The following is a 27940-nucleotide window of genomic DNA, read 5'->3' as shown; positions in this document are numbered from 1 at the left end:
TGGGCTGATCATGCAGCCTCTACTGCTATCTCAGTCGTGTCCAACCTGGGGTGCAAGACAGCAAGCCCAGGAACCAAATCCTGGTTTCTCTCATGGCAGTGCAGGCAGCCAATCTGTACCCTCAGGACAGCACTGATGTCAGATTTGGGAATGGATTTTAGGAGCACCATACCTAGGTCTGTGTCATGGACATGAGTACTGTAATTTATATAACAATACACCCCAGTATTGTACGCTATGAGAAAAACAGAACATACAACATCAGGGCTGCATCCTGCAAGGTGCTGAGTGCCCCCTTTGAATACCCTTGAAATCAAAAGGAGCTGCACTTTGCACTTTTCTGTGACAACCCCTAAGAGCTTAAAAATGCAAACTTCCTACAGTACTTCCAGGCTGGGACTTTCTAAGGGGGCCAAGAGCTTCAACACCCAGGTTTGTCTGCACTACATTTTAAAACTGTGGCAGAGAGTCTCAGAGCCAGGGCCTACAGATTTCGGCTGGTGCTGTGGCACTAAAAACAGCTGTATAGGCACGAAGGCTTGGCTGGGGGCTGGGCTCACAAGTCTGGAGGGGGAGGTGAAATTCAGTGGCAGCTGGGTGCCTTAGGTTCCTCTGAAAATCCTAGTTCTAGTTCATAGTAACGTCTTTTACAACCCAAGTTTAACATTACTAACACCTGCTTCATTTGTTTTATAGACAGCAACTTACTAATTTTAATAAAAGCTGCAGAATTGGAGGTATTGTTCTGTGGAATTGTGCTGTGCATAAGAGGAGATTCACAACACAGTTTATTAGTTGCAAAAGTATCTCCATGCTCTTCCCAGCAGCTGTTGCATTTCATTAACACATTTCAAAAAGAACTCATGAGAAGTGTGTTGTGTCCTAACTGATTAGGAGTTTCTGGAATGAATCATACAGATGCAGTAAAGTACGATTCCACAGACCACTGGTTTAAACTTGTAACTCACAGACCGCAAATTCAACATGCAGCTTCTCCTTTTAGCTAACTCAAGTCTTTCTAATCCAAATCAAAATCTGGAATGGATTCACATGACCCAGCTGCTATTCTCGATACTCTAAAAGACCAGCATGGATACTGGAATGGATTCTCTATAAACATGACATTCCTCCTTTTCCCCCCACAAACTTTAAATTAAACAACAATTATTAAACTCACCACTTTGAAATACATCCACCTAATGAATAAAATACAAGCAGCACAGAATAAATAAAGCAATGTCAAAAGTTTGATGGTTGTTCAACACATTCACAAAAACACATGTTTAAGGCTAAGATTTTGTCATGGTTGTTTTTAGTAAAAGTCACAGACAGGTCACGAGCAATAAACAAAAATTCATGGAAGCCATGACCTGTCCGTGACTTTTATTAAAAACAACTGTGACAAAATGGGAAGCAGGGGGGATCTAGCACTTAAGGCTGCTGCAGCTCCATGGTTTCCCCCGCCACTGTGGTGGCTGGAAGCTGCAAGGTTCCCCCTCTACCCACAATGGCTGGAAGCTGCAGGGGGGTGGGGGCCCCTGCCCACAGTGGAGGAAGCTGCAGGGTGACCACATTTCCCAAAGAGAAAACGGGTACACTCCCAGCTGTTTGCCCAAGCTCTCCCTCCTCCCCCCATGAGGCTGTCGCCTGTGGCTAGAACCCTGAGGAGGGCCCCTGCTGATGGCCCGTGGGGCTGAAGGAGAAAATGTCAGGGAGGTCTCTGGAGGTCACGGATTCTGTGACCTCTGTGACATAAATGTAGCATTACTTACGTTATGTAGTCCTTCAAATGCACTGGAGGTTGATGGCCACTGCTTTTTGAATGACTTTCAACCTCTGAAGCACAGAGGGTTAACTTGCTCACTTGCCTTGGAGAGAGTACAAGGGATTCAGTGTGTAAAGTTGTCGTCATCATCATCATCATCATCTTCTTGTACTGTGAGAATATGAGTGCCACAAAGTGGTTTGATGTGAGATGCATTTTGTGTGACTTTGTCCTCTCGGAGCAGTGACCATCGTGCCTCTGACAACTGTGGTCTTGTAAAGCTCAGGATAAAAGGGCATAGAGAGTTTGTTGCTGAGCTGAAAGTTTCTGGAGAGAACTACATCTCCCACATTGAAAGAAGTGGTCTTGGCCTGCACTGGTCGGCGTATCTTTTCATGACAAGCTTCACTTTATTATCAAGTTGATGTTGGCAACCTTTCAGAAGTGGTGTGCCAAATCTTCATTTATTCACTCTAATTTAAGGTTTCACATGCCAGTAATACATTTTAATATTTTTAGAAACATTAGAAAGTCTATAATATATAACAAAACTATTGTTGTATGTAAAGTAAATAAGGCTTTTAAAATGTTTAAAAAGCTTCATTTAAAATTAAATTAAAATGAAGAGCCCCCATGATTGGTGGCCAAGACCTGGGCACCGGTCAGTGTCACTGAAAATCAGCTCGCGTGCGGCCTTCGGCATCCGTGCCATAGGTTGCCTACCCCTGATGTAGGGGTTCATCATCTGCTCTTCTCTCAGCTTGTGGCAGTTTTGTTCTTAGTTGTCTGCCGAATAAAAGAGATGCTGGCACCATGGTAGTTGAACAGTGGAGATTGGTTTGAAAACCGAGGAGGAAATTAAATAACTTCTGTTTCTCATCCAATCCGTCAGCTGCAGCAATTCATAGTGCTTTCTTGAGCGGTCACATAAACCTCTCATCTTCTCCATTGGCTTGCAGCCAGCGCAGAGCAAGTTTGAAACCAAGATACTCTGCAAATTGAGCAAACTGCAAGTCTTGAAATTGTCAGTTTTAATAACAGCAGGTATGCAACAGGCTGACAAAATCTTGTCTAGTTTGGGTATAACAGCATTAGCAGAAGTAGTGATGATCAGTTCAACTTCAGGATTTTGAGAATAGTACCATCTAATAACCAGTAAATATTTTCCATTAGGGAGATCACAAAAATTCATGCTAACTTCTGCCTGTGGGGATGTGGGCAGAAGAGACGTGTAGAGGAGGAATGTGGTTTTCCAGAACTCCTGCCTGGTTTATCGTCTGTAGGATTTAAGGAGAGTTTCAGGAAGGCTATCAATTCTCAGGAACCAGACTTTTTCTCTGAGCAGGAATTTTGTTTTTACCAGTCCTTGGTGACCTTTGTGAATCAAATCAAATATGTGATCCCAGAACAAATGCAGAACAACAAGTCCTGTATCTTGGAGTAGGAGGTCATCGTCTGTGACAGTAAGTTCACCTTTAACATGGGCAAATGATCATAGAACAGCTTATGTTTCAGGAGTCAAATGCTGTAAACTATGCAGTTCTTTCCAGTGATCACTTCAAATGGTTGTGATCATCATTTGGAGATGTGTCAGACACTGCAGCTCTCTTTAGTTGTTGTAACAAGAGAGCTTTGCGAATGGTGTCTGAGAGGAGGAAGTTATTATATGTTATATGCTAGTGTTGTGATTAAGTGTGTCAGGAATAGGGTACCTGGAGAAGTAGTCTGCATGGCTATCCTTTCCAGACCAAAAGATAACTTCGTAGTCATAACCTTGTAGTTTGAGCATCCATTGCTCAATGAGAGCTGATGGGCAAAAAGAAGGATTATTGATCATAGGTTGTTTCAAGGGACTTGTGATCAGTAAGAATCAAGAAATGACATCTGTAAATGTATAAATGAAAATGGGAACATCCCCATTCTACAGCAAGAGCTTCTCTTTCTGTCTCAGAGTATCATTGTTCTGTGGGTGAAAGAGCCTTTCTTCCATAAGCAATGGTGTAAATTTGAACACATTGGTCAACCTGTGTGAGGACTGCTTCTAATCCAACAGGGTTAGCATCTATTAAAAGTTCAATTCTCTTACTGGAGTCAAAATATGACATGACTACATTATGGGTAAGGGATTTCTTTAGTTCGTCAAATTTATTTTGATATTCATCTGACCGCACTCGTATTTAATCTTTCCTGGTTAGAGCTCTCAGAGTCTGTGTGATAGTGCCTAATCTCAGAATGAATCTGCCACAATAATTTGAAAGCCCTAACAGCTATGAATGTCTACATGCTCTGCTACATGGGCAGAGTGGGCATTGTGACTGTCCTTCACTTTCTTAGGATCTTCAGAGATGCCATCTTTGGAGAATATATACCAAAAAAATTCTAATGTGGGTTTATTGTACTCACATTTGTCTGGGTTTAACATGAGATTCTGCTCCTGCACTTATTCAAAAACAGCTGCTAGTGAAGTATCATACTTTTCAGATGTGATGCCAAATTCTAATATGTCATCACTCACATTCAGAACTTCAGGGATTCCAGCTAGCACCTCACGTATAGAGTTTTGAAATATTTCTGTGGCTGAAGAAATGCCCAAACTGAGTCATTTACAGCAGCATAGACCCACAGGTGGTGAAGTTTGTTATGTATCTTTACTCAGGGTGGAGCTCAAGTTGATGGTTTCCTGCTCTGGTTGTAGCTAACTAAACTCTCTCTAGTCCAAACCAAAACCTGGTATGAACTCATGCGACCCAGCTGCTATACTCGGTATTATAAAAGACCAGCACACATCATAGAATGGATTCTCCATAAACACTACAAAATGCATGTAATCTAAACTGCAATCAGGACAATACTCTCAGAAAGGCCTTGAAAGTACAATAATTTGTTGTAGCAAAAAATACTACATTCATCTATAATTAAAATGTAACAATTAACTTTAAATATCTTTCTTGGGTTATAGAAAGGATTTAAAGGGAAGGAGATGATGTACTATGATATTGCTTGATGGATGTTAAAGGCAATTCTAGTTAAACAACAACAATATGGATAGGGTGCATGACATGGGCAGGGTGTATACATCTAAATTACATTATAAAATATCATTTATGGGCCAGATTCTCTCCCCAGTCTGATCTCTAAGCAGCACTCAATGGCACAAAGGAACCAGATGCTGTCCAGCTGAAAATTTCCCCAGCAGAGCTTTCAGCTGGCATAAAGCTAGCTTACTTGGTTCCTCCTCCCATCCTTGGCATAAGGAGTGTGTCAGGGTGTCTGCACATAGGGATTCTTCACTGGCAGATGGCCCATATACCAGTTTGCAGTGGTCCCCAAGAGGCTGACAGCTGACAATTACCAGAGTGCAGCAGCAATACCTCACATACCCCTTACACCAGGGATGGGGTGTGGAAGCTAATACAGGGGCAACCTAGGGGTGTTCCAACCTGCCCCAGGACCAGGGTTGAAGCTACACATGGTAAAGAATCAGAGAGATGTACCATTTTTCTGAGTAGCATGCCTGCCTTTCCTGTGTCAAGCAGATCTTGGTAAATGAGAGAATCTTCCCCTATTGGCCTAATCCAGTGCCCTCTGAAGTCAATGGAAATATGCCCAAATTGTTCACATCAAAATGATTCTGTTGTGCAGAGAGGTGCTCCAGCCAAATCCCTGACTACACACACTCCTGAACAGGATGGTGTTTGAAATTCAGATCCAAACGGGCTTGAACCCATTTCTGCTGTTTTGTAATCATGAGTATTTAATCTATGATAAAAATTCAAACTGAGATGTTTGGGACATGCATTATGTTAATGTTCTTATTTAATTTCTCATATTGCAGTATTATTTAACAACAAATGATGGGCAAACCTCAAAGAATTAGAGGGTCGGTTTATACAAACACCCAAAAGTTCAAATGCTAATCCAGATTTTATCTGAACTACACTATTTAAACTTCAGAGGGCTGCAAAACTGGACTGAAATCTCAGTGGAATAGGTTTCTTCATCAGGCTATTTTGGAGTGTGCTTGAGAGTGAGACTGGAAGAAGGTATCTATATAACATGTTTAGGAGTAAGCATGCGGTATTCTTAGTTGTACCTGTTAGAGAACAGCACACATATTAAACAATAGCTGAGGGGCCAAAGTGAAACATGTAGCAGTACCAATGGACATACAGTATTGCTCAACAAGTAATTGCTGAGTGCCTTCTGGTTCACTGTTACTGTAATCAGAAATCTCTTACTTTTTTACTTTTCTTTCTTTTAGGCATACACAACAAAGTAAGAAATTTAAAGCATCCATCTTCTGGTAAACTATGTTAACTTTCAATTCTGGGTGAAGTAAGATTAGGAAAAACTACAATGAGATATTTAATGAGTGCACAGAATATTTTGTACTAGGAGGTCTATTGTATTCCTGGTTGCCACCTGTCCCTTCAACCATGTTTTGGCCACTAAGGAGAAAGGGCCAAATTATGCTAAAATTTGTATTGCCAAAATTTGGTAATGGTTGTTGATCATAAGTGCTGTCAATCATGGCTTCAAATATTAGTGTGGGCTGAGCCTAGGAGACAGTAATAGATGGTTTTCCACAGAAATAGACAAAAATTGTTTCTCTTTGGGTTCAGTGTCCCACAAGCTGTGCAACATGGGGACCATATTTACTTGACATTTCACACTGAGGAGAAAAATTGATCACCACCCACCAGTGTACTTGGCCAATCTGTGTTTCACGTGGGGATGGTTAGATTAGGTTTGCTTTCACTAAACAAGAACTCTAAAGAGATGCAAGCCACCTTTTCTATGTGAAAATCAGTTATCCTGAAGACAATCACTGAAACAGTTGGACAAAGTTGGAAACAAAACTAGAAGAAGAGGATTTGCCCTTTGGTCTATGATTCCCAATGCTGTGGAGCCACCTAATTTGAGGGAGCTAGAAATCTGTCGAAGAATTTAATCTATCTTCTCTCTTTCTTACATAGTTGCTAGCTCTTTCCTCATTTAGATAGTCCTGGAAACATAAACATCAATATTAACAGATGTAAACCAATCACTGGGGTTGAAAAGAACAAGTAGCGAAGTTTCACTTCTGCAGGTGGGGCAATCATTTAAACAGGCCTGTCTACAAATGGTAAAGCTAACTCTGATTCTGGGGAGAAACAGAGGCTTTCCCAGTATTTATTTTTGTTTACTTGTTGCAGAGTTTCATAACTTTTGCTAGTTTGGTTTAATATAGCTGGCAGTGCTTTTTTTAAATGATAGGTTACCTGAATCATTCAATATGCATAAATGTGTAATACTTCAGATAGAATTTACAAAACCAATAAGAAGATTAGACTCGCATATTATCTGGATGAGTCTCATCAACCACACCCTTGCATCCTGTGACACATGTTCAAGAATCATGATGGTTTTGAAATTTTCCAAATTAAGCTTCATTTCCTCATACCTACCTACCCTGACTAAACAAAATTATCGTGGTGCCCTCATTTGAAAATGCTGTAACTTTCAAACAGCACAGTAGGAAACCTCCAGGAGTACAATTTGAGCAGTAAAAGCACTTTCTTGTATAATCAGATTTAGCTTTTGAGCTCGAAATTGGATCTCATGTACAGTAGCTGATTTCAAAGATAAATCCACAATTTCAAGAGTATTTACATCAGTGCTAGGCCTATAGTGTTTGCCCGATTTCAAAAAAGTAGACTCTATAAACTACAGGTAAGTAACCATTAAACATAACATTGTACTTTTGACATAGCTAAGTAATCCATTGGTGCTAGTATCAGGAAATCCTAACTCACAGCACTAACTAAGAAGTTGATGTTTCTCTCTGTTGTAGTATGAAGTTATCTTTCTGTATAGCATTCTTGAGACCTCAGCCAGTGTAAACTGAGGTATATCATAAAGGTGTAGCTGCTCCATAGCATCCCCTGTTGGTCAAGTGTAGCTCTGCCAGCACTCCTTCCTCAGTTTCCCTCCCTGAGGTGAGCCTACTCAGCTCTCCACACACACCTCTGTGCTGGAGCTATGGCTTAGCCCTCTAGCCAAGTCACAACAAACATAACCCCTTCCAGGGTACCAAGAGTCCAAACTAAAAAGTGCCCATCACACAAAAAGGTCCCTTTGCCCTTTGGGTCTTCCCTTCAGCCCACTCTTTGGGCCCTGCTCCTTGCCCTTTCTGGGTTCTGTGCCTCATTTCTTCACAGCTCCCATGTTGTTTACCTCTGGAATACCCTTTACCTTACATGCCCTGGTTCAGGGCAAACTGGTCACCTGGGGTTCCAACTCCTGATAGGGTTTGCTCTTAGTCCTTTTTGTATGGCCCAGGTGTCCATTAATCTGTCTCCTGCCTCTCCATAGTCCCACCTCTTCAGGCTGGGAAGCAAGTAATTAATTATGGCACAGATGTGACTGGCCCCATATCCCCATAAAGGAGCGAAGGTAGCACCACTGATTTCAGTGGAAGCACACTGATTCGTCACCATCATCCTTGCTCCTCCTGCATATATTATAATGGCTTATATCCAAACATTCTTGCTGGCTGTATCTGTTACATGGTAAAGTCCATCCTAGACCTTCAAGCCCAATCTTCTAATACATACTGTTACAGCTAAATATATTTGTTCAAACAGAAGTAGTACTTATTTTAATCTTCATTAATTATTTGATACTGCTTTTTGCAGGTGCATAGATTTGACAAGAAAAATGTCATGCACATCATCATCTACAAAGGTGAACTCTTCAGGGGAAATCAGAAGAGACTTTAATATGTAAGGCTCCAAACCTCAGATCTATGAAGGCAGACTCCTACATGCATGCCGCCCCACTGTCAGGCACAGAGTTCTACCCACACGGATCCAATTGCAAGAGGAGGGTCTAAATATTTTTGGTGCCAAGTTAAGAAATTGATTAAACAGTTATAATTACAAATCTAACAGTGTCTCAACAGTGAGCTGCAGTTAACCTTCCCTGCTGTAGATTTGGGACTACATTCTTCACCAAACAGAAGGGTGTGCCCAGCCTATTTTCCTCTGTGTTGCCAGGTTACTAATTACTCAGTTTGGAAAAATGTGTACAACTAGTGACTTGCCCTCCTACACATGGAATAAAATCACTTCACTTAATCAGACCACAGTGTAACTTCCTGTAGAGATTGTGGTATTTGTAATTTTGTAATCTACCCTTTGTACTTCAGTTACTGACAGTGACCCTAACTATTACATTTTCCTTACACTATATAGATTCATTTTCCTAGTGGAATGAAAGATTCTAAACATTGACTAGACTAACAACATAATGGAAAACAGATGTGTTCTCTTCTCAGACATTTTTATATGGGAAAAGTCAGCTCTGCACTTTGGCATGTGAAAGCTTTTTTTGTCTGTCCCTGGAGTGATCTATGTGGACATTATAACAGTGTCGTTTGGGCTTTTTTAATGTAATTGCTTTTCCAGTGGGTCAGGCTTTGTGTCATGATGAACATTCATTTAATATTAGTCTGCTCTTACAGTAAAATTTCTGCAAGTAGCAGTAAATTCTGGTTCCAGAGGAAATAGAAAAATATGCATAATGTTCACATTAGCCTAATTGCAGAAACATACCACAACGATGAGTAGTGTTTTGGCAGCGTGTAAAAGCAAGGAAAATTCTACTCGACTGGTTCTCCTGCACTGTGTAATACCGACCTACAGTACATGCAGGTACGGTAGTTTTTAGGAGACTGTGTCCTTGTTCTATAGCATCTGCCCAGATCTTTGCTCCAGGGATGGGGGAGCAGGGCTAGAGTTATGTGCCTGATACACTCCCTGTGAGTGACTGGGCAGGGAAGGATGGGGAGGCGGGATAGGTGAGACCTATGGTTCCATTCTACCTTGTGTGACAGTCAGCAGAGCTGGCTGAAAGACAGATACGGAGTAAGCTGTACCCTCAAAACAGGTGATATAAATTATTGCCCCCACCTCACTCCAGCACAAGATAAATGAGGCCTGTAGGAGGAAACTCCCCCATACTCAAACTTAAGCCTAAAAACTTCCCCTCAGACAGCAAAATAAAAAGTGAATAACAATGGGAGCCCTTAGACACAGTATTCACACAGGGCCAAGTCCTGTTTGCCTTACTCATTTGGACTAGTCACATTCATTTCAAAGTCCTCCTGAGACTAAGGTGAACAGGATATGGCCTACAATAGGTATGTGCAATAGGCTTTCACCTCTGCAGGCTTGAATCCAAATCATGACAAGTTTCACGGGTAAAGTGAATGTGATGATCTCCTATTCTCCATTGTGGTTATTTGTTTGTATTACAGTAGTGCCTAGAGGCCAGTGCTAGGCACTGTACTGTGTTTGAACATATCCCAAAACTGCCATGTGTGGTAGCCTAAAGCAGCCTGTTCTGCAGTCTCCTCTCTCTTTTGGGCATTGTGCAATGTTGCAGTTCAGGACTGAAGTGCACTGGAAGAAACATGCCAGGAGGATTTTATGCATTCTTTTGGCTACTCACCATATGGAAAAACAAAATCATTCACAAATAAAAAAAAATTTGGCCTGATTCACAAAGAGATTTTAAAAAGAAACAGGAATTAGGGTGGAATGAACAGAATTGTGTAATTTGCCACTGCTGCAAACCCATTGAGAATTTATAAATAGTTCCCTTGTTATTTATGCATATAGGGTCAATTCCTCATTCCACTGATGTCAATGGGACTTTTTTTGGGTGCAGGGGAGAGGAAGTCTCCATCATTTTAGTAATATACCACTAACACCTTACAAAAGGGAAAAAAAAACCCTACACCTCAGCTGTTCCTTACTGTGAGTGAGCATGAATAACTGCCTGCAAAAGGCAGGTCTAGTTATATAGTAGTGGAGCATTTCAAGAAAAAAAACAAACCGTGCATTTCACTACTCCTATTCTGTTGCTGCTGAATGTGAGGCACTGGATTTCTTTAGAACACTGAAGAACTACATATATGTAACTATGTTTTGAAAGACCTCTTAACTGTGCTCTTTTTTCAGGTTATACAGCCAGTTTACCTATCAGAGAGTGAACTCTGTCATCTACTTAGGGCTTGGCTACACTTGCAAGTTGCAGCGTTGGTGAGGGGGTTACAGCGCTGCAACTTAGCAGGTGTCCACACTTACAAAGATCAGCCAGCGCTGCAACTCCCTGTCTGCAGCGCTGGCTGTACACCTGGGTCCGCTACGGGTGTAGCGAATTCAGCTGCTGGTGATGCAGCGGTGGTCATCAGGTGTGGACACTCACCAGCGCTGTAATTGGCCTCCAGGGTATTAGGAGGTATCCCAGCATACCTTTTCAGCCCTCTCGGTCATTGCTTCGCACTCCACTGCCCTGGGCTCAGAGCCTGGAGAGGAGGGGAGGTGTAGAGGAACCCGAAAGGGAGGTTACTGAGGGTTTGGAGACTCCCAAGAGTCATGCAGCCAGGAGCTATTTTCCAGCCAGAAGAAAAGCTAGCCAGTCGCAGCCGCTGGGACTTGGCAGTGAGGAACCAGCAGAGGAGCCTGTTCTGGTAAGAAGCTTTATTATAAGGATGCAATGTTTTGGGAGCAGGGGGCTATGTCTGCCTGCAAGCATGCCTAGATGTGGAATAGCCCATTGATCCCTGTAGCTGCTCTTTGCTTTCCACAAGTCACAGAACCCATGGCTTCCAGAGTGAAGCAACCCCACCCCACCCCTTCCCAGGTGAGCTGCGTGTGCAAGATGGCTCTGAGAGTGCTGCTGGGCAGAGTGGATGTAGGGTCAGTGTTATTTCCCTGTAGCTGCTCTTTGCTTTCCAACAGTCACAGGAAACCCCATGGCTTCCACAGTGAAGCAACCCCCCCACGTGGCAGTCCCCCCTTCCCCTGTGAGCCGCGTGTGGGGAAACTCGCCATCTCTATCTGCAGCTGCGGCCTCTCTCTGCTATGCTCAGAATGTGTAAAATGATGCTACAAAAACTCTTAAAAACAATGCAGGCTCTGTATTAACAGTTTATCTCTCTGTGTTTTTTTTTTAAGTGACCTTGAATACTGCTCATCAGTGCAGACTTCTGAAAGACTGCAAAGCTTAAGAAAAAAACTAAGGAAGAGATGGTGAAAGCAGTTATGAATCTGTATTCCACAGAAATAAAAAAGTTGCAAAGACTGGAGGGATAAGGAAACCATGAAAAGGAACAGGCTGCCAGATAAAGGAGAAGGCTGCCAAGAGAAAGGAATTGACTACCAAGAGAAGCACAGATCAGCAGGGATGACTTAAAAAAAGTGGAAAAAAAAGCCTCTCATTTCTTTCATGTATTATTTTACTTTCCATAACTATATGAATAATAAAATTATATACATTGCATCATATATGCTGTTGATTGGTTATTAATGACTGCCGTTTCACATGTGTGGGTCCCCGCCACTCCCTGGGGGTGTGCACATGTGTTGGTTCCAGCTGCTCCCTGCAGGGTTAATGCCCTGAAACTGCAGGGCAGCAGTGGACATGGGCTGGCTGAAGGCAGGGGACTGACTGGAGGTAGGGTCTGGCTGCAGCAGGGCAAGGGATGTGGGGCTGGTTGGAGGACAAGGTGTGGGCGGGCTGGCTTCAGGCAGTGGTGCAGCAGGGTTGACTGGAGACAGGGCAGGGGGTGCGCGGCTGGGCAGAGTGTGCAGAGCTGGTGGGCAGCAGTGTGTGGGGGCTGGTTGGCTTTGGGCAGGGCTGCAGGGGTGTGTGCAGGGGTTGGCTGGAGACAGGACATGGTGTTTGGCAGAGGTGGCTGTGGGCATGGGGTGCAGAGCTGGCTGCAGGCAGGCGGGGCCGGACTGGTGTGGGCAGGTCATGGGGTGCAGCAGAGGCAGCTGGAACCCCAGCCCTTTAAGTAACCCCCAAACCCCCTTCTACTCCAGGGACCTTTTAAATAGCCGCCGGAGCGCTGGGGAATGCAAGAAGGGAGGTGGGGCTCTGGGGGCTATTTGAAGGACCAGGGTGGCAGAGCAGCTGGAGCCCCAGGACTTTTAAATACCCCCTCACTGCCCAGGACTCGAGGGGCTATTTAAAGGCCCAGAGCTCCAGCCGGGTCGCGGGCTTGCCGCGCTCTGGCCGGAGCTCCAGCCGGGTCACGGGCTTGCCGCGCTCTGGCCGGAGCTCCCGGGTGGCGCGGGGCTTGCCACGCTCTGGCTGGAGCTCTAGCTGGGAGAGCGGGGCCATGCCGCGCTCCCGCCTGCGCTTCACTCAAAGGAGCGGGACCATGGAGCAGACCGCAGCCGGGGACGGGGTAAGTTTTAAAAAATTAAAAAAAAAATTAAAAAGATGCTTAAGGTGCGGGGCCCTCTTAGGCGCGGGGTCCGATTCCCTGGCAGCACCAGGTCGTTGCAACAGGAAGCGGAATGACCCGCACCCTTCCGTCCCCTTCCCACAACCCACAGCGCCAAAATGGGACGAGGTGCTCTGTGGGATAGTTGCCCACAATGCACCACTCACAACAGCGCTGCAACTGGTGCAAGTGTGGACACACTGCAGTGCTGGCCGTACACAGCTGTACGAGCACAGCTGTAACTACCAGCGCTGCAAAAATGTAAGTGTAGCCATACCCTTAGTAACTCTTTGGGGCAGGACCATCTTTTTATGCTGTGTTTATACAGCACCTAGCACAGTGGGGTCCTGGTCCATGAATGGGGCACTGAAGTGCTACTGTAATACAAATAAATAATAATATTATTATGTTTCAACAGAATGCTTATATTCCAACTGCAGATTTTTTACCTCAAGCTGTCCACTTTAACTACACCTGTAATACATTTCAGTAAAGTCAATAATGCATGAGACAGAAAGAACACAGTGTGGCTTTCAGATTCTGGCTTGAGCTTGCAAGCCTGGCAATTTAAAAAAAACTCATTATTTGTAAATTGAATGGATTTCGTCTGGAATCATTGAGAGACAATAAACATGAAAGCCCACATGCAATTTATAGTAACCTTTAGAATGAATTTGTTCCATATTATTGATTGGGTGTGAACATTTTTACAAAGAAGTGTACCTATTTGCATAAAATATTGAAAATTTAATACAAAAGGGTGCTAAAAGAATAGAAGCTGTGAAAGACGAGAATGACTTTGGTGTGAATCCCAAGTGACTTTTGTTCTAAATCCTACTGTTTTGTTCTTTTTTCCTTTGGAAATGATGGTGGCTATTTTTAAATTAATGGGAAACAAGTGCACACATCAAATGAGCATTAGTTCATGACCCTTAAACAGTTAGTGATTGTGAAATAGTTATTTCACCATCCTCCTATTTACTTTGCATGAATATGCTTTGTGTAGCTCCATATATAGTACGTCACTTTCCCAGGGGGTCGTCTTTGTTCGGTTTTTGTGGTGTACATAGAATACATAAGTGTGAGCTAACTCCTATCCATAAACAAAAATGTCAATATTTGTAATGATTAGCCCTTGACCATTTTTTGGAGAAATACAAACAGACACGGCTGATGTCTGCAAATATGACTTTGGATTAAGGATAGATTGTCTAGTTTGGAAAAAATAAGAATCAACTGGAATCTTAGCCCAGATATTGAGCTGACCCTATTCAAAGGTTCAGATAAGAATTCTCCTATCTTTTGATAATGTCATGCAAAATCCATCTCAAGAACTCAGCAAGGCTGGCAGACTTTTCTGTGTCAATTTCTTTCTTCAGATATCATGATTTCAGGGGCTTCCTTGAGACCAGAGGCATGCAGTGCATTCTGGGCCCCTTGGACCCTGGTGAACCTCTACAAGATATGAGATTTGATTACACCAAATAGCCTACCAGTGACTCAATGATGGGATTTATGGAGTACCACCAAAGGCAGGAGAGTCACTTGGCTATCAGAGGAGGAAAAAGAAGCAAACAAAGGTTCGCTGTGAAAATGGAACTACTACTGTACCAATAAATGCAGAATTTACACATTATTCAGTATCATAAGAGCTCGATACTTGAACTGAAAATTACAAGATAAAAATAGGATCTGTCAATCACAGACATCTTTTGATAGTATCACTCAGCACTTCTATTAAAAGAGGGAAAGATGTGTGCTACATATATGTGATACCACTGCTGGGCATCCGCACTATGGGGATGTTTCAGACATGTTCGCTTTATGCTTCCTCCCACAGAATACCAGCAATCAATAGAGCTATGACACAGCTTGTTACAGCTTCACAAAGTCAGCCATGCTGGAGAGGAAAGAGCAACAACTGTGGCATGGATCTTAGTTAACATTCTATCACTTTATAGAAAGAGGTGGGGAGATGGCTCCCCATTTTGGGCAAGTTGTTCTGGTGTTTTTTGTTGTTGGATTTTTTTTTTAAGCTTTTGAAGGATGTTATGGTTTTCAGTAGGTCAATTAGTAAACTTGGCCCTGTTTTCTCCTTTGATAGTTCACTCAAATGTATATAAATACGTGTTTAGAAACAAATCATTTGGCCCAAGTAGTAGCCAGCAGAAGGTCCTGAACACTATGGGAACTGAGCAGTTCTACTATGCAATGCAGATGTGAAGGCACTGGACAGCCTGCACAGGTGGTACAATTATGCTCTGCAGGGATTCCATCTGCCCTGGCATAGGGAGAATTGAGTGGCTCAGGGAGAGTGCAGAGACATGGTCAGTGGATCTATGCTATAAGGATCCACTGGTTAAACCTGTCATGTAACATAGAGATGCAGCAGCTGTAGAGGAAACTGCAGCCCTGAGGCTGCAGCAGGAGCCATGAAGCAAATATTTGAGGGAAGGTTTTGGATTCTCCACTACCTCCCATACATAACAACTACAGACCACCTCTGCACAAAGCCTATTTATTTAGAGTTTGTGCAAGGGATAGGATTTGCCTCATAGGTTGAGAAAACATGCTGTTACGTGCCTGAGTGCTCTGCAAGGACGAGGCCCACACACACAGTGAGTTATTTGGCTTTAATGAAGGTAAAGTGACACATCCGCAACGGGGACCCTGGGTGTTGCTGTCACTTAGGCGGGGAACCCAGCACCGAAGCTCAGCTCAGCCTGGGGACTGGGAGGACATTACCACCACATAGTAATACCATAATTCACCCAATAACAAAACAACTCTAGGTTACATATGCCAAAGTAAAAGGGAAAACATTATACCACAGAGCAATGTATTGTGCCACTTTTGCCTAAGGCCATATTTTAACCAGTTAAAAGCAAGTTATAACTGGCATGCCATGTCCTACAATGACCAGCCACTTAGCAAGCAGGGGCTTTTCACAAGGCCGCCGAGAAAGCGGAGACACCCTAGCTAGGCCGTGACACAGTCTTCCGCAGTCCCCTACACGTGTTAAGATGCTTCAAATAAAAACAGATACCACATATTTTCTTACCCTAGTGAATTTATGGTGTATGCAGTATTTGGCATATTAGAGATGAGAAATATATGACTAGCGTATTGGTGAATGCAGAGGACTAGAAATATCACAGTTATGAAGATTCCTCTTTTTATTATGATAGAGGGTGAAATGCTGGCCTCAGTGAAGTCAATGGAAGTTTTACCACGGAGTTTAGTGGGAGCAGGATTGCACCCAAAATGCACATGATTCCTTACTCTATACATAAAACAAGAAAAAAATTATGCATGACTAATATCTTTCCAACTCATTCCTCAAAGAAACATTTCTTCTTGTTAGCTGCAGGGAGTGGGATTGTCCCTAAATTATGAATCACAAAATAATTAGTACACTCTGAGAGGTTACTAAACGGTAATTAATACTTTCATTGTCTGTAAGTTAAACATCATCCTCTTATGCGGTGTGTCTATGCACGTTGTTTTCAGGCTCCTGCACACCTTCAGTTCTGATATTAAGGACAAATTAAAGCTTTAATCATACAAAAACAAAACATCTGTATTTTGCCTCTAGCATTGTTTGTATTAATTGCCCTGTCAGGCCATTCAGAACCATGAAAAACGTGTTCTGTGTTTGTACAGTGCCTAGCACAATGGGGTCCTGGTCCACAACTAGGGCTAACAGGCACTATGGCAATACAAATAATAATTATGACAAAATACTGAAAATCTATACTGCAGTGTTATCTACATACTGTACATAAGTAGGCCATGATTTAATTGCAGTGAAACCTTTCCATGCATAGCGTATAGTTTTATACAAAATGCATTTTGCAGCGTTGCAAATCTTTGTTACATGTCTAGGAAACTGTTTATAAGCATATATCCCAAACATGAAAGTTCTGTATTCCAGGAACTACACAATTCCCTGAGAAAAAATGATTCTCTGGCTATTTGAGTAAGTGTTCTATGCAGTAGCATTTTACTTGTTTTAGTTATACTGACCAGCTTAATTTACAAGACCTTACATATTCTATTTAATTTTAGCTTTCAAACGTTAATTTTTTTAATAATACACAGTTTGCCTTTTTAAACAATTCAAGGAACTGAATGCTTCTGATGAGTTTGTGCTTGGTAGTTATTCTATTAGTTGTTTGAAGTATTGTCTCTCTCATTCTATTAGTTGACATTTTATAAAAATGTAAGCATAAAACATAAAAACTCTTGGATACAAAACTTCCAGCACTAAAAACAAAGAACACTGCATTACCCCCGATCTTTTAGTTATGTCTTTTCCCTTTATACAACATGACTATTTCTTCAATATCATTAACAGTAAGAAAAAAACACAGGTACACTTGTTCTGTCAGATCTTCCACTGAGGACGAGACCAGATATATTTTCTATAAAACCATCGTTCAATAGTCTATAATTTTTAGTTTAATGTCACTTTATCAATGCTTCCTGCAATATTCATCCAGGCAAGAATGGGTTTAACTATCTGTCATTTATCTTCTAATTCTGTAAAATTACCAATGAACATTGATTTTGTTGAAACTAACTAGAACTGGTTTTCTGACTGGTATCTAGAAGAGCTTTTATCTGAAGCATTTGATCCAAACCCATGAATATCAATTGTATGGCTGAAGCTCAATCTCTGGCCTCTTAAAGGGGGGAAGAAAAAGGAGGAAACAACTTTGTGCATATGGTCATGTGTACGGAGAAGGCCGAAGTCTCCCTCCAGAACAACAAAATAGAAACCCTGGTGAGGGAGAAGACCACAGTGAGCAAAGAGAAGACCAGAGGCCTAAAACATAGAGAATCGTTACAGCACAATAAAATGTCAGCCAATTCAATCAACCAACCAATCTAATAGCAGCAATGATTTGTTTATAGTGAAATATCAGATTCATAATTTTTGTTTACCCTTTGGAATTACATTGAAAATTAGATGAATTTAACAATGAAAAAAGTACATACTTGTTTTGTCCTATTGTTTCAAAATCTTTCACAATAATGGTCAGGGATGATGAAACATCGAGTGCTATCCCTTTCAAATCAAATTCAAGAATCTGTACAAAAAGAATTGGAGCAAAAAACTACCGATCAATACTGCTGAAATGCGAAATACCTTAACAATATGAAGGCAAACAATACAACTTTTCATGAATGAACATTACATTTAGTAACACAGTTAAACCTGACTGATCTTACATCTGCATATCTGGAAAATGAAGTGAAAAACCTCAGAACACGTCTGTAGTACATTTTGACTTGTTATTGGTACATTGCAATTAAAAAGGAGAGTTTCTTAATAATGCCCCATTACAGCACTTCTAGTTCTCGTCCCTTGTATTAATATAAATAACATTTGCCTTCATTAGACCTGGGCCTAGTCCAAGTTCAGGCATGGGGGGAAATGGGTTGTCAGTGATTTCAGGCCTTTGTGTTTCTACACTCTTCTCTTATTTGTAGATCTGATGACCCATGACTTTCAGGAGTATGGACTTTAACCTCTCTTCTAGCTCATTAAAGAGAATGCTAAATATAGCTAAAACTAACACTGACCTTTGTGGCATCTCTCTAGACACCTAGCCCTAACTTGCATTACCATTTTTTATTACTTTTGGTGTACAGTTAATTATCAAAGTGGCAGTGCTCATATCAGGGACCCAGTCATGCCACTATTAATAACAATGTCAAAACTTCCTTTGACTTCAATGACAGGAGAAGCAGGCCCCAAACAAACCAGAAATCCATCTACATTTACTTAAAATGAGATGAGATACAATTGTCGCAGCTCATAAAAACATAAGAATGGCCAAACCGGGTCAGACCAATGATGCGTCTTGCCCGATATCCTGTCTTTTGACAGTGGCTGGTGCCAGATGCTTCAGAGTGAAAGAACAGTACAAGGCAATTGATCAAGTCCCAGTTCCAGCTTCTGGTAGCCGGAGGTTTAGGGACATCCAGAGTATGAGGTTGCATCCCTGACCATCTTGGCTAATAACCATTGATGGACCTATTCTTATATAATTGTTTTTTGAACCTACTCATACTTTTCTCCTTCACAACATCTGCTGGCAACAAGTTCTACAGGTTGACTGAGTGTTGTGTGATGAAACACTTCCTTATGTAACTTCCTACTTACTAATTTCATTGAGGGATCCCTGGTTCTTGTGTTACATGAAGGGGTAAATAACACTCCCATATTCACTTTCTCAACACCATTCATGATTTTATAGACCTCTATGATAGCCCTCCTTCGTTGTCACTTTCTAAACTCAGTAGTCCCACTATTATTAATCTCTCCTCATATAGAAGCTGTTCCATTCCCCTAATCATTTTCATTGCCCTTCTCTGTACCTTTTCCACTTTATATTTATATTTATCATTTTTTAAATGGGGCCACGAGAACAGCATGTAGTATTCAAGGTGTCGACGTACCATATATTTAAATAATGGCATAATGATATATTCTGTCTTATCTATCCTTTTCCAAATGGTTCCCAACATTCTGTTCACTTTTTTGACTGCTGCTGCACATTGAGCAGATGGTTTCAGAGAACTATCCATGATGACTCCAAGATCTCTTTCTTACGTGGTAACAGCTAATTTAGACCCCGCCATTTTCTATGTATAGTTGGGATTATGTTTTCCAATGTGCATTATTTTGCAATGATCAACACTGAATTTCATCCGCCATTTGGTTGCCCAGTCACCCAGTTTTGTGAGATATCTTTGTAACTTCACAGTCTGCTTTAGATTTAACTAACTTCAGTAATTTTGCATCATCTGCATATGTTGTCATTTTACTGTCACTCCTTTTCCCAGATCATTTATGACTACATTGAACAGCACAGGTTCCAGTGTAGATCATTGGGGGACCCTGCTATTTACCTCTCTTTCTAAGAAAACTAAGCATTTATTCCTACCATTTGTTTCCTAGTTTTTAACCAGTTACTGATCCATGAGAAGACCTTCCCTCCTATCTCATGACTCTTTACTTTGCTTATAAGCCTTTGGTGAGAGACCTTGTTAAAGGCTTTCTGAAAGTCTGGGTACACTATATCCACTGGATCACCCATCCCACTTTGTATTTGTTCACTCAGCTTTAAAACATATTAACTGTCACTTTATAGGAAAGTATTTTACTTTAACCCCTATCTGTATTGCAAATTCATAACTGCAGTGACTAATATACTAATTTTATAGCCATAATGCACTGTACCATATACTAAAAACAAACATTTTATGAGAAGAAGTCACCTCGTTCCAAACAGGGTTGAGTTCACTATCAATTTTCTTTGTTTTCTTTTTTTCATCTGCAAATAAAAATAAAATGTGATTGTTTGCTTCTATTAAAGGATTAGAATATTATGTAAAATAATAATAGAATCTTTCCATTTTCTTTCATAAAAGATTTTTTTTTTAAAGCTTAATGTGATCAAGCTATTTTGGCCCACCTATAGTTTTTGTTGCTGGAAATTCCTTTGGACAGTTTTAGTTTACTTGCACAGTAATTTGTTTGCATTTATTTAGTTTACACATAACAAATGTTTCATGCAGACTGGATCAGTTCCTTTACCCTAAATCATTTATGTGTCTTAGTCCTTTTTTTTTATGTGAGTTTAGTGTTGACGAAAGGGGCCAGACTAACAGCCTTGACAGTGGCCCCAATGTGATTGATCTTGTTCATACCACTGATTTTGTTTAATCCCTTGTTTGTATTCTTGAATTCTTGTTGCTTAATATTTATAAGCTTCCTCTAAAATGGCAGCAATTTAAACAAAAAAGTCTAAGCAGAGGAATGTAGAGTTATAATTTAAAAAGTTCTCAGCTTCATATGCGCAGATATTGATACCAATGAGAATTACACATGCATGTACGGGGAATTCAATCCTTTGAGTAAATAGGCTCTGTGCAGAGGTTTCTAGGGGGTTAGGTGGATGAAATTCTTACCTCCAACTTGCAATGCTACAATGCATCAACACACTGACTGCCATTTCAGCATATAAATTGCAGTAGTTGCATTCCCCTAAGTGAAGGCTCCCAGATACTGGCTCTACTTCATTGTAAATCAGCCTATTTCCCCTGGGGTAAGCCATGGTACACAACCAGGGTAGATTATGTCTGGTGTGGCTGTTCTACCCAAGTTCCTCCCCTTCAGAGGGACAATAGGGTTTAAGTGGTGCAGAGGCTCTTACAAAACCCTTCAAACTTGTCTGTGTGAATTTCACTCATAGAAGGGAGAACAGAATCCAAGAGGATTTCCGCATTATAACAAATCTACATCAGCTAACATTTTGATCCTTGGTGTTTTGACTTTTTCTTTATATATAGAAAATAAAATAAAAATATGTATGGAGGAAGGAAAACATTGTCTCTTTCTTGATGCTTGGCAACATAAAATACAGTATACTCAGGGTATGTCTACACTACGGGATTATTCCGATTTTACATAAACCGGTTTTGTAAAACAGTTTGTATAAAGTCAAGGGCACGCAGCCACACTAAGCACATTAATTCGGCAGTGCGAGTCTATGTACCGAGGCTAGCGTCGATTTCTGGAGTGTTGCACTGTGGGTAGCTATCCCGTAGCTATCCCATAGTTCCCGCAGTCTCCCCTGCTCATTGGAAATCTGGGTTGAGATCCCAATGCATGATGGTGCAAAAACAGTGTCGTGGGTGATTCTGGGTAAATGTGTTCACTCTGCATTGTCGTTTCGTTCCTTCCTCATGAAAGAGGCGATAATCATTATCGGCGCTGCCTTTTTCCCTCGTATTTGCCCTGGCAGACGCGTGCACTGACATACTAATAAAACGCATGGCAACATGGAGCCCGTTTGCCGTTTTGTCAGCTTGTAAAGGTGGGGTATGTGTACTGGATGCAGGCCGTGGCACGAGGGCGGTATGCCAGTGCTACAACAGGGCAGCATTCATTTTGCCATTGCAAGAGGAATAGCAGAGATGGTATACAAGTCATTTGTACACGTCTGCTGGTGGCTCTGTAATGGTGATGAGATGACGGTTATAAAGTCGTTTCTGTAAACGTCTGCTGCTCTCATGGGTGTTCCTGGCTGGCCTTTAGCTGAGGTTGGCCGAGGCCGCAAAGACATAAAATGGGCAAATGACTTCCTGGGGAAGTCAATCTCTTTATGGTTTATGATAAAAAATAGAGTCAGTCGCCTACGAAATGGGGCAAGTGTACTAGAGAACAGTGTATAGAGAACCGAGAGCCAGAGCTTGTGCGCATGTCAGTCCCGCAGAAATATGAGTGCTGCATGCGCATTCACGGGGGGGGAGGGAGCCTGCACAACCAACCCATATAATTCCCTTTTCCGAACCTTTCTGGGGCTGACCGGTGGGCAATAGTCTATTGTGTGAATGAGGATATAGAGAATGCAGGAATAAGGGAAACATGATTTTTTAGGTGAGATTAAAATGAGGGGGAGGCAGCCTCCACTGCTATGATAGTCAGGCAGTAATTGAATTTTCCTTGTAGATATGAAGGGGGGGGGGGGGGGCGCTGGATGGATCAGCCCCCAGTTTGCTAGTATAAGGATGGTTAAGCCATTTAGCTGTCTACCATGCTGCTGGGAATGACCGGGAAGTTCATCCTTGTTTTTAATCCACCCAGGCAAGCCTACGTAGATGCCCTGTCTTCCCGGAACCTCACTGAGGCAAGCCAGGAGCACTCATCAGGGCTGATGATGTTGAAATCGGATGCAGTCCATATTGCAGAGGACCATTGCCAGGCGATAGGGGTAGGGGGGGGAAGGGGGGGGAGGAGGTGCTGCTATTTACTACTAACGATTTGGTAGTCATACTGGCTTTGAGCAACACCAGGCGTCTACAGCAGAAATGCAGTAGAAAAGATATACATAGGGTGACATATATACAAAAGTCAAGAAACAACTTTTCCCACTTTTTCTTTCACGGAAGGGGAGGGGGTAAAAATTGATGACATATACACTGAAACACCTGGAATGTGTTTGAGAACGCTACAGATTGGAGCTCAGCAAAATGCAATGCTTTTGCGAGATGCTGAAGGAACTGTGGGGTATGAGGTCCTAGTAACCTGCATTTACCCTCCAATTTCGATTCGCAGTCCGTATACTCCGGAGTGCAGCGTCTCCCGGAGCGTACGCTTGATTCTTGCTTTTCCCGTTTGCTTGTCACACAGCACTGTGCTGTGGCCTCTGTCTATCACAGCCTGGAGATTTTTTCAAATGCTTTCTCATTTTGTCTCTGTAACGGAGCTGTGATAGACGATTGTCTCCCCATACAGTGATCAGATCCAGTATCTCCCATATGGCCCATGCTGGAGCTCTTTTTGGATTTGGGACTGCATCGCCACCCGTGCTGACCAAAGCTCCACACTGGGCAAACAGGAAATGAAATTCAAAAGTTCGCGAGGCTTTTCCTGTTTACCTGGCCAGTGCATCCGAGTTCGGATTGCTTTCCAGAGCAGTCACAATGGTGCACTGTAGGATACCGCCCGGAGGCCAATACCGTCGATTTGCGGTCACACTAACCCTAATCCGATATAGTAATACCGATTTCAGCGCTACTCCTCTCGTCGGGGAAGAGTACAGAAACCAGTTTAAAGAGCCCTTTATGTCTATATAAAGGTCCTCGTTGTGTGGACGGGTGCAGGGTTAAATCGGTTTAATGCTGCTAAAATCGGTTTAAACGTGTAGTGTAGACCAGACCTCACTGAACAAATGCAGATTTATAAGGGGAAGTGTGTGCCACACAAGAATAACTAATATATTAGCCTTACTTATTATCATGTCTATTCTAAGTGAACTGTTTAGTTATTTAATACAGAGATATCACTAGAAAGATTGACATTTACAGACTTTTTACTTTGCCCTCTTTCTTACATTCACTCCTTTTGAAGCAATATTACAAGCTCACATTGTCATTTGCAAGTTACAACTATGATTGTCAGTAAAACTTTGTGAAGGTCTGTGAGGCAATATTAAGTCAGTTTCCACATTACTCACATGGTGGGATTTGATGGCTCTTTCTATTGGATGAAAATGGAAGGCACTGAAAAATTAGCCCAGAGTATACATTGCAAGGAACTGACACACAGTTCTGTAACAGGAATTGGCCACAAATTATGCAGGATACTGACTCATATCATATCACAAAGGAAACAGCATTTATAATCTATGGTGCAGTAAGCTCACATCTTGCAGAACAAAGAACTAATTGTCATAAAATCAGCCTGAGTTCCACTTCATAGTTAGAGCTAGTCAAAAAAGAAAACCAAAGACAAATGTTCTGAAAATAATCTAAATGTTTTGTTTTGACATTTCTGAAATTAAATATTTTGATTTTTTTATTTGAAATGACTTTTTGTTTAGAAATTGTCTTTAATTTTATATTAAATAGCTCAAAATCAAAATAAAACTTTTCATTGACTCTGAAATGGTTTTTTTTTCAACTTTTCAATTCTCCAAAAATTTTGAAATATTTGTTTCATTTTGACCCAATTTTTTTTGTTTTTTATGTTATTTTATTTTTATTTTTTGATTTTTCAGAAATGCCAGCAAACTGAAAAATCAGTTATTCCCACAGCTCTACTCACAATCCTATATACTGAGGTCACCTAATCAATAATGCTGCACTGTTGAGCATGGCTACCAGGGAAATCTGAGGTTCAGAACAGATCTTGAGATTCCCAGTCTTTTGCTCAAAAGAAGGTGGGGTTGTCAGAGGAAGGATTCCTACTGGCAATTCCATGTAATGTGAAATTGTACCATAGAGACAATCCTTATTGAACTGATGGATAAAAGCACTACAATCCCCACTCAAGCCAGCCAACACCTCAGTCACAATCCCGTAGTGTAATGTAAGGGACCGTGTAATGTAAACACTGGCCAGGCTCATTCTTGACAAGGCGGGGAGCTCATTCTTGACTACCTAGTACTAATTACTAAAAAATAATAGTAAAATAAAAATAAGGTCCATGATTTCATTTATACTGTACATACTATAGTGTATGCTGAGAAAAAAATATTTTATGTTATATATTTGAGAGTATTGAGAAGGATTTGGGGGTGTATGGGTTAAATTAACAGCACTTTGTTAAAAAACATACATAATTTGAGTCAATCCATATCTGGAGCTAACACTTGAGGTTGATTTTTAGTGTTTATTCCCTTCATTTTATGTTGCCTCTTTGCATTTGTCTTTTTTCCCAATCTTTTAATACCCACTTATTTTACTTTGGTTTTGTACCTGTAACAAAGAACTTTTCCCTTCCCATTTAAGATACTATGCTATACGAACATTTCTTTGCCCAGCGGATTCCCTGTGGGGCCATTCAGCATCACCCATTCTTCAGCCAATGGGGTCACTTTGATATCAAGTACCCCCCTCACGGGCTGTGAACCCAACCATGAAAAGCAAGACTCAGAATCATATCATTTGATGAGAATCAAATCTGGGTAAATTGCACACTAGGGCAGTGGGCCATCTATTGTTTTTCTTTTGGCCTCACCTTTAGGTAAGGAATGATCATATGTAGGATATTTTTATATTACTTTCTTTGTTAATAAAGCACACTTAACCTACAGATACCAGAAATAAAGACAAGTTATATCTCTCCTGCTTTATCTTTGTTAGTTTCAGTTTACAAATAGATTTATTGTACTACTGTGAGGCTGGCAGGACAGATGCCAGCTTTTGCCAAGGCTGCAGGCATTAGCTAAGAATTGACAAACACATAGCTGGAGACCAGACTAGTTCATGTGTGTTAATGTTGCTCAAAATAGGCATTAGTCTCATAAGAATGTATTTAGTGTTTAGACTTGATAGAATGTCTGCAAGTTGTTGCATGCATTAATCTTATTTGTAATGTCTGAATTCTACGCTATAAGGAAATATGTAAGTTTTGCTTTATAACTTGGATAATGTTTGCTCTAAACTTGTGAACTCAGATGGGGAGAGAGTTCTCCCCCATCCGTCGAGAAGAACTATCAAAATCAGATGGGCCATCAAGGAACATTGCAATACAAAGGATTGGTGAATGGCTGTATCACACCTTTGAAATGCTATGTGTAAGGAAGCTTGTCTTATGGACTGGAAGGTTGAATGAAGGAAATAAAACAAAGACATGGGAAAATTTTCCATCTCTTTGCTGTTTGAACTCTCACAGGGTCAGAGACACCAAACTGAAGCCAGAGATCACCAGGGGTTACCACTGGATCTGCCCTGAAAGACACTTTGAATTGACAGATCACTACAACTCTGTCACTCTTAGAATTTAGATTGCCACTCATTTGTGTATATGTTTAGTTGTTAGACTTTTAAGTTAGTTTATTAAAGAATTAGCTACAGGCATTGTTTTTGGTGTGTGATCTAAGATACAAATGGATCTGGGGTAAGTGACTAGTCTCTTGGGACTGGAAGCAACCTGAATATTTCATTATTTTTGGTGTAAGTGATCATTTGTCATTAAATCCAGCTTGCCTGAGTGGCAAGATAGACTGGAGAGTTTAAAGGGACTGTGTATGACTCCATGGTGAGACTGTTATAGTGATCCAGGATTTCACATGTCTTACTGGCTTGATGAAATCTAATTATAGAACAAGCCACCAGTTTGAGGTGTCTGCCCTGTTTTTGACAGTCTGCCTCTGAGGTAGGCATTCACAGTTGTGACCCACTCCAGACAGTGTGACAATTGGTGTAGTCTTGGCAGGATTCTCATGCCACTGATCAGCTGGGTTTATAGATCATAACCCCAGTGCTGTTAAAAGTTTACTTTTGATATCAGGAGTTTTTAAGTGTTAAAGATTAGTCATAATGAGTGAATCGCAGTCATATGAGGGTCTTGACACAAAGAACCTTGAAAAATTATGTAAGAATAGGAGATTATCCCATAAAAAGCCTCTGATCAGAAATTCAGAGCTTTGCTCATAGACTTTGAGCAAGGAGCAGGGTCTGAGCACCCAACTGCCCCAGATGCCATAGAAACTGCTGCAGCAGAACTGGTTTGAGAACATTTGTTGTGGGGACAGTAAGTGACGAGGTGAAAGCTGCCGTCTGTGATAAAAAACCTTCCACAGTTTTGGAGGCAGCAGAAATTGCAGATAAATATACTGAGTCAAGGGCTCATGCAAGGCACAAACCGCAGGGAAAGGGAAATGCTCCTGTTCCCCATGTTAAGAGGGAGGAGGGGTCTACGAATAAACCTACCCCAACTTTGTTAAAAAATGTCAAAGGAGCCCAGATTTTAAAACCTCTTGCCCTAAGGGAAAGCAGGTAGTCTGCCATCACTATGGGACTCCTGGCCATACAAAACCAAATTGCCTCAAACTTAAGGTCACCCCACAATCTGCACCCAGAACCCCCACAGCGAGTGCCAGTGCTGCCACCATGAGTGCTAATGCTAACACTATGATCCCAGAGGAAACAGTACAGGAGCAGATGGCATCATAAAGTATAGTAGGACTGAGTCTTGGTAAGGTAGTGAAGAATTTATTAAGCCTGCTAGAGTGAATGGGACTGAATGTACAGGCTGAAGGGACATGGCATCCTAGGTCACTTTGATTAAGGAAAGCTTGGTAAGGAAGGAAGACAGACTTCCTGGCAAAAGTCTAAACATTTTCATTTTGGCTCAATTTTCTGTGGTTGTGGCCCTGACTAAAGTCCACCTTAACTGGGAGGATTTTAAGGGCGAAATTTCATAGAATCATGGAACTGGAAGAGACCTCAAGAGGTCATCTAGTCTAGTCCTGTGCACTCAAGGAAGGACTAAGTATTATCTAGACCATCTCTAACAGATGTTTGTCCAACCTGCTCTTAAAAATCCCTAATGATGAAGATTCTATAACCTCCCCAGGCAATTTCTCCCC

The 27940-nt window shown here is 41.5% G+C and overlaps 1 protein-coding gene across 2 annotated transcripts in view; it reads right to left on the bottom strand.

Moving 5' to 3' along the window:
* Window positions 1-27940, bottom strand: part of MYOF (myoferlin) — a 128477-nt gene that overhangs the window by 91515 nt on the left and 9022 nt on the right. For both annotated transcript variants that reach the window (XM_075072695.1, XM_032793123.2), the window contains exons 2-3: window positions 20337-20392; window positions 18048-18139 (exon numbers count right to left, since the gene is read on the bottom strand). In XM_075072695.1, coding sequence (XP_074928796.1) covers window positions 18048-18139; window positions 20337-20392 — 148 coding nt within the window. The remainder of the gene's footprint in view (window positions 1-18047; window positions 18140-20336; window positions 20393-27940) is intronic.

Source organism: Chelonoidis abingdonii, chromosome 15, assembly GCF_003597395.2.
Source record: "Chelonoidis abingdonii isolate Lonesome George chromosome 15, CheloAbing_2.0, whole genome shotgun sequence".
NCBI classification, from domain to species: Eukaryota; Metazoa; Chordata; order Testudines; family Testudinidae; genus Chelonoidis; species Chelonoidis abingdonii.
This window is presented reverse-complemented; position numbering and strand designations above follow the sequence as displayed.